This window comes from Oncorhynchus kisutch, linkage group LG4 (genome assembly GCF_002021735.2).
Source record: "Oncorhynchus kisutch isolate 150728-3 linkage group LG4, Okis_V2, whole genome shotgun sequence".
Lineage (NCBI taxonomy): Eukaryota > Metazoa > Chordata > Actinopteri > Salmoniformes > Salmonidae > Oncorhynchus > Oncorhynchus kisutch.
Window position 1 is genome coordinate 81,973,525 of NC_034177.2, and position 16,294 is coordinate 81,989,818.

General features: G+C 43.6%; 1 protein-coding gene across 7 annotated transcripts in view; it reads left to right on the forward strand.

The window, feature by feature from the left end:
* The first annotated feature begins 153 nt into the window (after positions 1-153).
* Positions 154-16,294, forward strand: part of LOC109879061 (cell division cycle and apoptosis regulator protein 1-like) — a 34,085-nt gene continuing 17,944 nt past the window's right edge. The window contains exons 1-14 of one of the 7 annotated variants that reach the window (XM_031823796.1): positions 154-249; positions 1,317-1,480; positions 1,771-1,949; positions 2,839-2,988; positions 6,844-6,873; positions 7,010-7,039; positions 7,938-7,970; positions 8,265-8,291; positions 10,215-10,435; positions 10,728-10,854; positions 11,708-11,830; positions 13,689-13,878; positions 14,002-14,293; positions 14,683-14,908. In XM_031823796.1, coding sequence (XP_031679656.1) covers positions 1,369-1,480; positions 1,771-1,949; positions 2,839-2,988; positions 6,844-6,873; positions 7,010-7,039; positions 7,938-7,970; positions 8,265-8,291; positions 10,215-10,435; positions 10,728-10,854; positions 11,708-11,830; positions 13,689-13,878; positions 14,002-14,293; positions 14,683-14,908 — 1,740 coding nt within the window. In that variant the 5' untranslated portion in view covers positions 154-249; positions 1,317-1,368. Of the gene's footprint in view, positions 298-1,316; positions 1,481-1,770; positions 1,950-2,838; positions 2,989-6,843; positions 6,874-7,009; positions 7,040-7,937; positions 7,971-8,264; positions 8,292-10,214; positions 10,436-10,727; positions 10,855-11,707; positions 11,831-13,688; positions 13,879-14,001; positions 14,294-14,682; positions 14,909-16,294 lie in introns of all 7 variants that reach the window. The other 6 variants (XM_031823799.1, XM_031823795.1, XM_031823798.1 and 3 more) reach the window with 6 other exon arrangements.

Sequence of the window (16,294 nt, forward strand, 5' to 3'; positions counted from 1 at the left end):
TCCACTCCCGTCAGTCTGTCCACGCGGGAATAGTGATAAGCAGACTGCATGGCTTCCCGCCTTTGGGACAACGACTCACATTTTTAGGGGGGAGACAAGAATATCTCATCATTATATACAGTTTCTCTGATATTAAAAAAAAAGGTACCCGTATGTAATACGCGTGCGCGCCACTGATACGCATGCGCGGTGAACGTTTTTGTATCTCTCGTCGCCGGTGCATTCACAGAGCAGGAAAGTGGAACAGCAGTGAGGACAATTTGTTTCTGTAACGTTAATGTAATTAAAATTTTACAGGTACAGTTCTGATGGTTTTGGTACTGCAGAATGCAATTATTGGTGCAAAATTTGAATCTCCATCAGCCTTGCTGTTTGCTACCATTCAGACAGCATTATGTGTGTTTTGCCTTGCTTAGGCCTCAAGCTAGCGACGTTTGTCAAACGTTGCTTTGAAAACAACGCAGGAGTCATTATAGCTAGCTAAGTTAGCTATTTATCTCCGTTAACAAGCCAACATCATGTTAGCTAGCCTGTGGCTATTTATAGCTAAAGGCTAACCAGGTAGCTAACGTTAGCTAATATCGGCAAATTAATTAGCTAGCTAACGTTGTTTTGAAAACAAAACCCACGAGTAGTCATTGTAGTTAACTAACATTAGCTATCTAGTTAGCAAGTTGGGTACCTAACTAACTATAATCTCCGTTAGCAAGTGAACCCAGCCAAAGTAAGCATGTTAGCTAGCCTATAGCTATTTATTAACTGCTAACCAGTTAACGTTTATTAATATCGGCAAGTGTCGAGCAAACGCATTAACATAGCTAGCTTAGCAACAAGTACGTTTACTGAACTCAACAGGGATCTAAACTCGCTAGTAACCCAATAAATAGTACGCCAAATTCATGAATGTGAATTTTAATTATAATGCTTCTAGTAATTGTTTTAAAATTCATATCATGAATTTGGCGTACTATTTATAGGGCTAACTTAGCAACTAACAGTAGTTAGCGACAGTTGCCAGCAGTTACTATAACGTTTTGCTTGCTACGAATTGCTTGTTTGCCCATTCCGTTGTTGCTCGTCCCACTACTATCCCGCTGAGTAGAGGCAGTTGTCAAGAGGCCAAACGTTGTTTTCGTTGGCTACGTGGTTATGTTTTGCTAGTTAAGTATTTTATTAGCTGCAAGTAAATCTGTAACAATCTTCTCCTGGTATAGTTTGTTTTTGTTGCTAGCTGTCAATGTTTGTGTTCAAAGCAAAGGTACATGTCAAATGAAGAATCCTTATATAAACAGGCCCATTTCCTGTTGTATTGACAGGATATAAACTTAAATTGGTTCTGTCAATACACCTAAGCTCGAGCCTTGACTCATGGCACAGTTTGGGGGACAGAAGAACCCTCCGTGGGCGGCCCAGTTTGCTGCCACAGTGGTGTCCCAGCCCGGCCACTCAGGACAGTCCCTGGACCTCAACAGCATACACTGTGAGTTTGACACCTTGCTGAATACTACACTCTGTGCTCATTGGTGGGATAAAATTAAAGTGTGGTTGAGGGTACAGTGCTTGAAGGAAACGGCATCTCAGACTTGGATCTGTTTGGCAAGTTTGTGATGGAGGAGATTCAGTGGTCAACTGGACATTCAAAGATGTTAAAAGTACTCTCGTTTCTCGTTCAACCCGTCTTTCTATCACTCCATTCCTCTCGCTTGCTCTACCTCCTCACTCCATCCTCTTTCTGAATTATTCTATTCCGCACCCTACTCTCTCCTGCAGCTCTAGGTGTGCAACAACCATCTCTCTTGGGTGCGTCTCCCTCTATGTACTCCCAGCAGTCAGCCCTGGCTGCAGCCTCCCTCAACTCCCAGTCGGCTGCCGCTAACTACCAGTTGTCCCAGCAGGCTTCAGCCCTGCAGCAGCAAGCCGCAGCCGCTGCCGCTGCAGCACTGCAACAGGTGAACTACACTAGGATCAGCAGGGCAGTGTTCAGTTTGGCACAATGTAGCTAAACATTCTCAAACAGAATATGATAACATTTGTTGTTATTGAATAAGCTCAGGTAGTAACTCTGGTTTCGTGCCAAGTGAACACAACCCAAGAGTCCCCAAAATGGTGGGGAGATACCCCATTGGTTGGTCACAGCTAATTTTACATAAACTTTTTTGATTTTGTTTACTGAAGAAACATTCTCAATGATAAAACCTAATTTGGGTCTAGTTAGCTGGCTAGCTTCTGTTGGGGGGGTTCCGGTTCTAAAGTAAAGAAAATAGCAGATCCATACCACATTGGGTGAGGCGGGTTGAAGCTGATGTTAAGAAAAATATCAATATTTGCGAGGAAAAAATATATGAAAAGATATATACAAGACGAAGACAAAGATGCCTGACTGCTACACCATCTTGGAATCACCTATAGTTGAGCATGGAGTCACTTAACTGTTCAGTAAATAGTCTTCCCTTCAAATTGACATCACTCAAATGAACCGCAACAGAACTCAAGGGCCATTTCCTGAAATGTAATTCAAAGAAAAAGCTGACACGTTTAGACTAGCTAGTGTTTTTGTCGACGTATCACCTGTCACATCTGAGTCGTACCTTACGATAGACAGAGCATCAACATTTTACATGTACATTTTAGGCATTTAGCAGATGCTCTTATCCAGAGCGACTTACAGGAGCAATTAGGGTTAAGTGCTTTGCTCAAGGGCACAGACAGATTTTTCACCTAGTCGACACATTCAATCCAGCGACCTTTCTGTTGCTGGCCCAACGCTCTTAACTGCTAGGCTGCCTGCCACTCCTGTCATTTAACTTTTTCTCTGTCTCGTCTCTCCTATTGTTTCAGTCTCAAATGAACTCGGCCCTGCAGCAGTATCAGCAGCAACAACAGCAGCAACAACAACAGCAGCAGCAGCAGCAGCAGCAGCAACAGCAGCAGCAACAACCTCCTCCACAGCAGCCTCCTCCTCAACAACTCTATAATGTACCCCATCAGGTGAGACATGGCCAATACACCAAGTGAAATACTGTTGCTTGGATTGTAAATTAATTAGAGCTTGTCAGCAAAACTGTCAGTGTCAGAACTTTAAGAACACTGAATGTTCTAACCCAGAGAGCAGCCAGTTCATATCACGTCAGGTAGACCACTCACTCACTCAATGGGTTTCACTTAAGTAAAATAAATTTGCCTCACTTTGTTGAATCAGATTTGTTTTAGGCTGGAGCACAGTTTACCTTTTATTCTCTTTGACCTCGTCCAATGTAGTATTTGTTTGATATATTTTTATAGGTGCAAATTATTGATGTACAACTCTGAATCACCAACTTATCTTGAAAAAGACCTTGCTGGTCGCTTGATATGTATCAAATAAAATAAAAATATTGTTTACTCAATGAAATACCAAAAGTATGTGGACACCTGCTCTTTGAACATCTCATTCCAAAATCATGGGCAATAATATGGAGTTGCTCCCCCTTTGCTGCTATAACAGCCTCCACTCTTCTGGGAAGGTTTTCCACTAGGTGTTGGAACATTGCTGCGGGGCCTTGCTTCCATTCAGCCACGATCATTAGTGAGGTCAGGCACAGATTTTGGGCGATTAGGCCAGACTTGCAATCAGCGTTCCAATTCATCCCAAAGGTGTTCAATGGGGTGGAGGTCAGAGCCAGGCAGGCCAGTCAAGTTCTTCCACACCAATCACGACAAACCATTTCTGTATGGACCTCGCTTTGTGCATAGGGGCATTGTCATGCTGAAACAGGAAAGGGCCAGCCCCAAAATTTTGCCACAAAGTTAGCACAGAATTGTCTAGAATGTCAATGTATGCTGTAGAGTTAAGATTTCCCTTCACTGGAACTATGGAGCCTGGTCCGAACCATGAAAAACAGCCCCAAACCATTATTCCTCCTCCACCAAACTTTACAGTTGGCACTATGCATTGGGGCAGGTAGCGTTCTCCTGGCATCTGGTGAAGCGTGATTCGTCACTCCAGAGAACGTGTTTCCATTGCTCCAGAGTCCAATGGTGGCTAGCTTTACACCACTCCAGCCGACGCTTGGCATTGCGCATGGTGATCTTAGGCTTTTGTGTGGCTGCTCGGGCATGGAAACCCATTTCATGATGCTCCCGACAAACAGTTATTGTGCGAACGTTGTTTCCAGAGGCAGTTTGGTACTCGGTAGTGAGTGTTGCAATCGAGAACAGACCCTTTTTACCTGGCCTTCCCCGTTAGCTTGTGTGGCCTACCACTTCGAAGCTGAGCCGTTGTTGCTCCTAGACGTTTCCACTTCACAATAACACCACGTTCAGTTAACCAGGGCAGCTCTAGCAGGGCAGATATTTGATGAACTGACTTTTTGGAAAGGTGGCATCTTATGACGATGCCACGTTTAAAGTCACTGAGCTCTTCATTAAGGCCATTCTACTGCCAATGTTTGTCTATGGAAATTGCATGGCTGTGTAGTCGATTTTATACGCCTGTCAGCTACGGGTGTGGCTGAAATAGCCAAATCCACTAATTTGAAGGGGTGTCCACATACGTTTGTATATATAGTGTACTTATTGCAATATCTGTGTGTACCCCATCTCTTTAGCAACAACATACAGACTATTATTATTGATGTGCAGCTCTGAATCGCATTGATTTAAGAACGGTCATACTCATGTAGGGCTGGACGACAAACAGTAAAAAAAAGATACCGGTATTCTTATTTTTATATTTTTTATAAATGTAATCTTTATTTAACTGGGTAAGTCAGTTAAAAACTCATTATTATTTACAATGACGGCCAAACCTGGACGACGTTGGGCCAATTGTGCGCAGCCCTATGGAGCTCCCAATCACGGCCGGATGTGATACAGAGATGCCTTAGACCGCTGTGCCACTTCATTCACGGACCTTTTGGGATTTTTACTTTACATAATCACTCAAATTTTGTTTTGCCAATCTGTTTTAAGCACCAGTAAGAAACTTCTGACAGCTGAGAACTGCTGTCTAACTAACTCTAGCATAACAAGTCAACAACTTCGGGAGGGCAACCGTGCCAAATATACCCTCGGAAATTGTCTGACTACCCCTAGTGGTGAAAGTAACAACTGCAGCTGAAGCTGATAATACAGTCTAACACAGAACCCAAACCGGCTGCATGCGTGCGCCATCATGCATACATTTATTTTGTCCCCCTACACCAAACGCGATCACGACACTCAGGTTAAAATATCAAAACAAACTCTGAACCAATTCCATTAATTTGGGGATAGGTCGAAAAGCATTGAACATTTATGGCAATTTAGCTGGTTAGCTTACAATTGCTAGCTAATTTGTCCTATTTATCTATCTTGCTGTTGCTAGCTAATTTGTCCTGGAATATAAACATTGAGTTATTTTACCTGAAATGCACAAGGTCCTCTACTCCTCCAATTAATCTACACATAAAACGGTCAACCGAATCGTTTCTAGTCACCTCTCCTTCCAGGCTTTTTCATCTTTGAACTTAGTGGGGCAAAAAAGTATTTAGTCAGCCACCAATTGTGCAAGTTCTCCCACTTAAAAAGATGAGAGGCCTGTAATTTTCATCATAGGTACACTTCAACTATGACAGACAAAATGAGGGAGAAAATCACATTGTAGGATTTTTAATGAATTGCATGGCTGTGTGGGTGCAATAATTGAATAACATATTTTTCAAAATTTATTTTGCAACGCTCTCGCATGCGATGTGAGTGGTGTTGTCAGGGTATAAGAGGAGAGTGAGAATAATTTAAGATTGTTTAAAACGAAATATAGGCATGCTAAGACAAAATAAATGTGGGACAGTGTGTAAATGAAAACAAGTTAGTGCAAGAAAATAAGAAATGTATGAAAATGCTGGAATATATCAAATGTTCTATGCAAATAGAAACCGTTGGTTGTGTACCAGAGTTTGAGGCTACAAAAGATCATTTATATTCCTATGTGATGTTTTACAAATAGGACCACTTCACTGTCAACTTTGTCTTATTATTTTTGGTATAATAATTTTTACAAAAAAATGATTGAAATTTGAAAGCAACAGAAGTGGAGCTGCTCCGACTAGCCAACAATCCCTTGAGTCCTCCCACACCCCCATCTTAATCTCCATCCCTGGCCAACTGCTTCCCTGGCTTAACCTACTCAGACCTATTAACCTGATGTGAGTTGGAGTAAAAAGCAGAAAAACAAAACAATAACCTGCGAAATAAGACCTATAGACAGACGTACAATACATTCAACAGGTACTGGTATGGACAGCTAGACAAGAAAGGACAGGACTGGACAGTTACAGGACTACTTATATGAAAACAAATTGGTTGCATTTTGGTTAAACAGTATAAAGCAATCAGAATGGAGCAAAGATCATTAAAACCACTTAGAATTAAGAAACATCAACTATGTCAAATAACATAAGTGTAAAAAATAAGAAAAATATAGTGACATTATATTTTGGCCATATCGCCCAACCCTACCTGTAGGTACCTGCAGTTTACCACAGGTGAGAGAAATTTACCAGTAGACCTAAACGAGAATTTATTGCGAAATTAATTAATGGTCCTGTGCAGTTAGTGTTACTTATTTTAGACGAAATTGTGAATGGTGCCAATATTTTGTTTCGCATCTGTGTATTTTACCCTCTTGTCAGGTCTATATTATTCATAATGCATATTTATCTTTTATTATTCAGAAACATCAAAACAGTCAAAAAAGAAATTCAGTGATATGATAGTGTGGACATATCACCCAGCCCTATACTCATATGTATCAATCAACTGTACTGTTTACTCGATTAAGTACTTATTGCAATTTCTACGTGTTTGTGTACTCCGTCTCTTCAGCAACATCAACAACATACAGACTCATACGGGGTAAATTGATGTTTGCAACTCACACAGACAACTCTGAATCGCCTTGATTTGAGAAAGACCATAATCATTATGTGTATCAATCAACACTGTACTGTTGACTCATTGAAAGTCTTGTTTGTGTACCCTATCTCTTTAGCAACATCAACAACACACAGACTTATACGGGGTAAGCAGCAGCAGTTCACAGCTGCAGCACGGTCAAATCACAGTGCCCTTTAAAACTGGTGCTAGGGTGGGGAATGTACTCTGTTCTACAGACACTGTCAGTATTAACCTCTCGACTTCTCTCAACCTCTGTGTTTCTCTCCTCTTTCCTCTTTCTCACTCTCCTCTCCTTTGCCTCTGTCTCGCCCTCTCTCTCCTGTTTCTCTCTTCCTCTCTCCTGTTTCTCTCTTTCTCTCTCCTGTCTCTCTCTCTTTCTCTCTCCTGTCTCTCTCTTTCTCCTGTCTCTTTCTCTCTCCTGTCTCTCTCTCTTTCTCTCTCCTGTCTCTCTCTCTTTCTCTCTCCTGTCTCTCTCTCTTTCTCTCTCCTGTCTCTCTCTCTTTCTCTCTCCTGTCTCTCTCTCTTTCTCTCTCCTGTCTCTCTCTCTTTCTCTCTCCTGTCTCTCTCTCTTTCTCTCTCCTGTCTCTCTCTTTCTCTCTCCTGTCTCTCTCTCTTTCTCTCTCCTGTGTCTCTCTCTTTCTCTCTCCTGTCTCTCTCTCTTTCTCTCTCCTGTCTCTCTCTCTTTCTCTCTCCTGTCTCTCTCTCTTTCTCGCTCCTGTCTCTCTCTCTTTCTCGCTCCTGTCTCTCTCTCTTTCTCGCTCCTGTCTCTCTCTCTTTCTCGCTCCTGTCTCTCTCTCTTTCTCGCTCCTGTCTCTCTCTCTTTCTCTCTCCTGTCTCTCTCTCTTTCTCGCTCCTGTCTCTCTCTCTTTCTCGCTCCTGTCTCTCTCTCTTTCTCGCTCCTGTCTCTCTCTCTTTCTCGCTCCTGTCTCTCTCTCTTTCTCGCTCCTGTCTCTCTCTCTTTCTCTCTTCATGTCTCTCTCTCTTCCTCTCTCCTGTTTCTCTCTCCCTGTCACTCTCCACAGCTCCCCCAGCCCCAGCAAGCGCTGATTTCACAGGTAGGATAATTAGGAACAAACTAGTCTCTGGTACATTTGTTGCACCTTTTAGCTAAAGTGATGCCACTGACGTCAGCTTGTCTTGAGGATAATTATTTAGTCCAACATAATAGGTCTAAGAAGTTGCCATTTTGTCATGAAAATTCCAAGAGCTCTCTTGTTATACGTAGGTGGTGATTTTGTAATAATGCGATACAATACAACCCAAAGCTATTAGGGAAAGAATTGTGACAACATCCTAACGCCACCTTCTCTCCTTGCCTCCTTTTCTGACGCCTCCGCTGATGTTGAAAGAACTGGAGTGGTGAAAACAAATTCCCGGTAGGCATCCCCGCCTTATCACTTTACAAGTTCTATTTATTTATTATTATTATTTATTTAAAATATATATATTTTTCTCCCCAATTTTGTGGTATCCAATTGTTAGTAGTTTCTATCTTTTCGCATCGCTACAACTCCCTTACGGGCTCGGGAGAGACGAAGGTCCAAAGCCATGTGTCCTCCGAAACATAACCCAACCAAGCCGCACTGCTTTTTAACACAGCGCGCATCCAACCCGGAAGCCAGCCGCACCAATGTGTCGGAGGAAACACTGTGCACCTGGCGACCTGGTTAGCGTGCACTGCGCCCGGCCCGCCACAGGAGTCGCTAGTGCGCGATGAGACAAGGATATCCCTACCGACCAAACCCTCCCTAACCCGGACGACGCTAGGCCAATTGTGCGTCTTCCCATGGACCTTCTTCATAGCATACAGCCAAATACAATGGGACGTGTATGGCCACAATAATAATTAACACCTCTGGTAAATGAGAAGACCCGCTATGGGACATTTGATTAGAATAGACACTTCCAGCAGTTCCATTGTTAGACACATGTTTTGAATTTAGTGGGCTTGATTAGGGTTGCAAAATTCTGGTTACTTACCCAAAATTCCAGTTTTCTGAGAAATCCTGGCTGGAAGATTCCAGCTTTTCTGCTTAATCCCTCCCGATTCCATGAATCTTCTAACCAGGTTTTCTGGAAAGTTAGCAGAGTTTTGCAGTCCTGGCGTGATACAATCCACACATTTAGGACTAATAGGCAGCGGTCCAAACACCCTATCCCCTCAGCCCTCAAATTAAGTGGACAATTCTGATGACGTATCACGACGTCTGATGAGTATACACTTGCAGGGCGAGGGAGGAAGGAATTATTTTTAAATGGACCACTCTTGGCCTGAAATTCGTCACTCTTTGATCCCGCAATGATTGTGTTTTCCGACACCGGAAGTTTGTGGGTGCTTTATATGCTCTACAGTCAACTATGATTGCATGTCTACTAATATTAAATATATGATTATTAATATACGCCTACTGCATGACAGCTAGATAATTAATTACCTAACTAACGTTAGCCTGTCCAGCTGGAACTTCTGAAGAATGGAAATGTTTTATTTCTACAATTTCCAAAAGATGACCAAACAAAAACATATTACTTTTTACGAGATGTGTTTGTGCCGTTATGTGCATTAGTAGCACCATTTCTAACTTATTTACATTCGTTTTTACTTCTTTTGACTTATCCTTCGATGTTGTTTTCAAACTTTCGCTGACTTTTCTTAGCGGATGTACAATCGTCGCAACTTGAATTATGGGGAGTTTCAGGCCCCGGAGTGAACATAATTGTACACTCGTAAAGCCAACTAAAAAATGAGGGCTGAGGGGCTTACGTTACAAACTTGGCTAATCATTTGGACCACCTTCCAAGATGGCGGTGGGGATTCGCCCAAGGGCATAAGGCGAGGGTAAGTGGGCATAAGGCGAGGGTAAGTGGGCATAAGGCGAGGGTAAGTGGGCATAAGGCGAGGGTAAGTGGGAATAAGGCGAGGGTAAGTGGGCATAAGGCGAGGGTAAGTGGGCATAAGGCGAGGGTAAGTGGGCGTTAAGCGAGGGTAAGTGGGCGTTAAGCGAGGGTAAGTGGGCGTAAGGCGAGGGTAAGTGGGCGTAAGGCGAGGGTAAGTGGGCATAAGGCGAGGGTAAGTGGGCGTAAGGCGAGGGTAAGTGGGCGTAAGGCGAGGGTAAGTGGGCATAAGGCGAGGGTAAGTGGGCGTTAAGCGAGGGTAAGTGGGCGTAAGGCGAGGGTAAGTGGGCGTAAGGCGAGGGTAAGTGGGCGAGGGTGCGTCTTTTAAGTGTTTGGACCGCAGCCATAGAGAAAGTAGGAGTAGGGTGAAGTTGATTCTGACCTATAACTTTCCTCCTCCCTAGCCCCCTGTGGCTCTCCCCACCAGCCTCTCTCTGTCCAACCCCCAGCAGACAGCCCAGATCACCGTGTCCTATCCCACGCCTCGCTCTAGCCACCAGCAGCAGAGCCAGCAGCAGAGCCAGCAGCAAAGCCAGCCCCAGAAGCAGCGCGTCTTCACCGGCGTGGTCAACAAGCTGCATGACACCTTTGGCTTTGTGGACGAGGACGTCTTCTTCCAGCTCAGGTAAGTGTCCAGTCTCTGCCTCTAGCCCAAGTCCTCTCAGATCTCCACAAGTCCATAGGGTCGAGAAGTCCATTTGGGATTGGGCCACAGAAAATTTAGCTAGATGTTTCACATCAAGTGTCTCATTAATCGGACCAGTTTCCTTTTTTTTGGTGGGTTTCCTATATTTTGCTGGTTGCATCCCTAATTTGTGTACCATTATTCAAAGCAGAAATGTCTTGTTTCAAGCCTCTATATGTTGCAGTTTCTAAAGCATTTCCAAGTGGGTGAATAATGGGTGTTGTCTCCACAGTGCGGTGAAGGGGAAGACCCCCCAGGTGGGCGACAGGGTCCTAGTGGAGGCCGTGTATAACCCCAACATGCCCTTCAAATGGAATGCCCAGCGCATTCAGACCTTACCTCAGCTGGCCAACCAATCGGTGAGCCTCACCTAGCCTCCACAGCCACCTGGGTCACATTCAGTAGACTTGAAGTGAAACTGAAGAAAACTTTTGTCACCCCACTGAACATGATGCTGGTGGCCCTTAGCCAGTAACATCTTACACCTCAATTTGAGTGCTTCCAGGGTTTGGTTCCAATTTGATCATTAGCTCTCTCAGGGATGCAAACTCGTGACTTTTCGGCGATGGGTAATCCACATAAATCGCGAATGTGGGTGGGGATTGTATGTTTCTCATATTGAAATCATTGACTAAGCACAGAATGCTTCCCTACAATGAGAATTTCAGAGTTCAGATATTCTTTCTCTCCGTCCGCATCCATCAGTTTTAATATGTCATTTAGCCCTAATGACAATCTGGAGTATGCAGACATTGATTTAAATACTTCTGTTACATTTAATTATTGGAGTGGCTCGCAGTGCGTGTGAAGTAGATACACTATCTTATAATTCCACCTGTAAGAGCACAGTCCAGTCTGACTAGACTTCGCTGTTACGCAGCCTCTGACTTCCACCGGCATAAAGGATGAAAGGAGCACAGTGACAGTCCTGCTTGCACCTTTTCACCTACATGTTCCATGTCAACTTTTTGGGCCCTTGCCAGTTTGCATCCCTGTCTGTCTTCCCGTCTGCCCTGGTTGACTCAATCTCTCAAATGGAAATGTAATGTAAGCCTACAGTATAGATGGCACCATTGCTGTATTCACCCCCTGATCTTAGAGGGGGGGCCTCAATTAGTGCAGAAGTGAAGTTTGAAAGTGATCAGATTGGAATCCAGCCCTATGGTTGTGTATCTGTTATTAACCATTTTGTTCTCCACCCTCCTCTCCTAGCTTCAGCAGCAGCCCCAGTCCTTACCTCCAGTTCCCCCACAGCTAAGCAGCTTCTATGCTGACCCGGGGATGCATCAGCGCTACTCAGACATGCACCCCGTTGGCATGGACAGCAGACAAAATGTAACCCTCGTCCTGCCTCACACACCTCTCTATGGGCTCGCCCCTCCTATTCTCTCTCTTCTCTCTTCTGTCCTTTCTGATGCCCGTTCTTCTCCATCTTCTTCTTTTCTCCTTCTGTTCTCTCTCATCTCTCTCTTCTCTTCCATCTTCACTCTGAGTATTAATTTGTTGTTTTGGACCAGGATGGCTTTCTGATCTTTTAAAGCGCATATGATATATTGTGAGAATAGTATTAGAAATACATTTTCTTTTTATCTTCGGGCCCATTGTCTTTCAGAACATTTTTCAGAAACACAAATTAATCCCAATCTACATTTCTCTTTACACTGGGCTACTCTAACGGTGACGTCCGTCAATCTCTCAACGGGGGAGAGTGCTTTTTTCAAGGTGCTATCCATAAGATGTCCTGTCATTGTTCATTTAGGCTAATGAGAGAGTCCCATTGAGATAGTAATGCTTTTTGTGTTTTTCTCTTACATTTTGAGACTTTACAGTAGTTAAAGGAACAAATACTAAGATTTCTTGGATTTCTTAAAAATGCACTTTTCTTCGCTTCTAACCCTTTCCTTCTCAATGTTATGATCAATACATGATTTTCATACATGATATGCACTTTTTTACCTTTCGAACAGGGTAGGAATGACCTATCAAAATTGGAAAGGTTCTCCGTACATCACAGATGTTTTATAACTTGACCATTTTGTATTTGTCCCCTACCATGAAATCGGGGAGGGGTAAAGATCCGGCATATAAAAAATGTATAGTGACTGGCCAGATGGTGCCACTATGACAAGAGATTGAAAATGCTAACTTTGAAAGGTCACACTCCATCACACCGTTTGACCTAAAGCAATGAAATTCGGTACATAGGTCCTTTTCCTCACAATAAATACATTTGCCTCACGATTTTCCACCATTTAGTATTTTGAGAAATACACTTAAAACGCTACACTTTTGACACCGAATGACTGATCTACTCAAAACTTGATATGTGACATCTATGGACAAAGGTCTCTCACCTCAATATTTTCCAGACTAATACCTAAAACAAGAAGGCCGCTATTAACCAATAAACATTCACGTGAGTGTGGTCTGGCATATAAATCAGTCAAGGGTATTCGTATTGTAACACAATTTGGTACACATGTTGTCAAAACTCAACATATGCAAGAATATTCATATCAACCACCTGGTGGCACTATAAAGGGCACATGATTATATCTCTTAATCTATTTGACTCAAGAGTGCAGAAATTTGGCACACATGCTCAGGGAGATGTGTTGCTAACCCACGCTATATCTGACACTACTGGCCCGATTTTTACAAAACGTGAATGATGAGTCTAGAAAATAGCATTAATTTGCCCAAGGGAGGGTAGGGCGCTGCATCATTCGTGGGAGACAACATGTTTACTGTTGCCTTGTTTCTTCATGGAACTTGTCTTTGTCGATAATGCTGATATATGCTACTTCGGCAGAAGTTTTCTCGTTTTTTGACAGAATTGAGTCATTGTACTTCATTGACGTCTAACCAAACCTCACTCCTCTAGTTCTGTTTTGCTTTTGCACACAGTTGCATGACTGCACCGCCCCCCAAAATAATGTGGCTGAAAGATGTCTAACCAAACCTCACTCCTCTAGTTCTGTTTTGCTTTAGCACCTGGTTACCTGTTGGGAGCGGCACAAACCTCTGGTTCATTGGGTGCATGTCCTCTATGCATAATGAAGCACATTTCTTAAACTAAAAGCTCCTATTTGGGACAAGAAATCAAAACAAAAAAAACTTACTCTGATAACAGCATACGTCATGGAACAGCCCTGGGATAATGCTAACCTCTCCTCTCTCCCCCCCTCTCCAGAGTCAGCCTGGAGGCCCCAACATGATGAAACCGGGTCCCAACATGCCCCAGTCTCTGCCTCCCCCCAACACTTTCAGTGTACAGGCCCAGGGCCCCCCTCCCCTGCTCCAGGCCCAGTTCTCTGCTGCCTCCCTGGCCCCGCTCCTCCTGAACCCCCCTCCGCCCCTGCTGTCACAGCCACCACCCAAAGGTAGGGGGCTCTATGATGACAATTAGTGTTTCTCCGATGCGTTTGCTTTGAGTTGCTAGCTTGCTACTTCTGCAGAAAATAAAGACATTTGGATTTTTAATGTGTGTTTGCCCATCCCTCTAGATGTGTTCTCAGGAGGTCTGCTCCAGCCCCCAAGGAGGATGATGCCTCAGCCAGTCAGGCGCCTGGACCCCTCCCCCCGCTTCCCCAACCGCAACGACCGCCCTGAACTCATCCTCAGGACCAAGGATGAACGCAGTCGTGAAAGAGACCGTGAGCGCAGGAGGTCCAGAGAGCGCTCTCCCACACGTAAACGCTCCAGGGACCGTTCTCCGAGACGTGACCGCTCCCCCCGCCGCCCTCGCAGGGTGGTGCCTCGCTATACTGTCCAGTTCTCCAAGTTCAGCCTGGACGGGTGGGTCAGCCATTCATTATGATGATTGATCACTTTCAGCTTTTGATTTGATACTATCTCTGAGTCAGGGGTCAGTTTACTTCAGAACTTTGTGTCTAGTGAACTGTATATATTCAAGGGGTATTGGAAACCTCTCTGGGCCTTTCTTACAGTTTTCATACAGCTTTCATTCTGTTTCTGATAGTTATAAAGAAAGTGCATATGAGGTCAACTGAGTTTGTATAAATTATGTTTGGTAATTGATCAAACAAACAATGTGTTGTAGCTGCATGGAAGCGGATCCCAGGTGCTCTTCGTCCATTCTAGAACTATTTGCAGTGACTGTACATTAGGGAGAAAGGTACTATTTTCTCTCCCTGTTCTGACAGAACTATTTCTCTCCCCTCCAGTTCTAACTGTGACATGATGGAGCTGAGGAGACGCTACCAGAGCCTGTACATCCCCAGTGACTTCTTTAATGCTGTGTTCACCTGGGTGGATGGCTTCCCCCTGCAACGACCCTTCCAGTTCGGCAACTACTGTAACTTCCACATCATGCACAAGGAGGTGGACTCTCTGGTCAAGAACACTGCTGTGCTGGACCCACCTGATGCCAACCACACATACAGCGCTAAGGTGGGGTATACACACAGACGGGCTGCATGCAAGTGTACACACACCAGGGTTTCCGTTAGGAAAATGTGGCACCAGACATTTGACCGGCAGCATTTTAATTTACCGGACATTTGAGACATTTAACGGACACACATGCATCACTAGCCTATGTCAATCTACTAAAGTACAAATGTTTAGTCTACCTAATCTATTTGTCAGCTTGTCGAGAAAGAAATAGCCTATTCCAAACAGACTCTGGGACAGTTGTGGGATGATAGATCCCAAATTCATCCAACCAGCATGCCTAGGCTACATTAAAAATCTAAATGTTAAAAAGCAATGAGTCTGATGCAACAGATCACAACGTTTAGCTCAAACTATTATTTCTACACATTATAAGCGCGACTGTTCGTTCAATAATGCAATTAGCGGGAAACCGTCAATGTCAAAAGGGCACTGCACATGAGAGCGGTTTCATGTGACGAAGATGAAAATATACTCGTTAGAAAGGCAGAAGAAAAAAAGAAAAACAGCTTCTATCTCAAGGCCATCAGACTGTTAAACAGCCATCACTAACATTGAGTGGCTGCTGCCAACATACTGACTCAAATCTCTAGCCACTTTAATAATACAAAATTGGATGGAATAAATGTATCACTAGTCACTTTAAACAATGGCACTTTATATAATGTTTACATACCCTACATTACTCATCTCATATGTACAGTTGATGTCGGAAGTTTACATACACCTTAGCCAAATACATTTAAACTCAGTTTTTCACAATTCCTGACATTTAATCCCAGTAAAAATTCCCTGTCTAAGGTCAGTAAGGATCACCACTTTATTTAAAAAATGTGAAATGTAAGAATAATAGTAGTGATTTATTTAAGCTTTTATTTCTTTCATCACATTCCCAGTGGGTCAGAAGTTTACATACACTCAATTAGTCTTTGGTAGCATTGCCTTTAAATTGTTTAACTAGGGTCAAACATTTCGTGTAGCCTTCCACAAGCTTCTCACAATATGTTGGGTGAATTTTGGCCCGTTCCTCCTGACAGAGCCAGGTTTGTAGCCCTTCTTGCTCGCACACGTTTTTCAGTTCTGCTCACAGATTTTCTATAGGATTGAGGTCAGGGCTTTGTGATGGCCACTCCAATACCTTGACTTTGTTGTCCCTAAGCCATTTTGCCACAACTTTGGAAGTATGTTTGGGGTCTTTGTCCATTTGGAATACCCATTTGCGACCAAGCTTTAACTTCCTGACTGATGTCTTGAGATGTTGCTTCAATATATCCACATCATTTTCTTTTCTCATGATGCCATCTATTTTTTGAAGTGCACCAGTCCATGTGCAGCAAAGCACCCCCACAACATGATGCTGCCACCCCTGTGCTTCACGGTTGG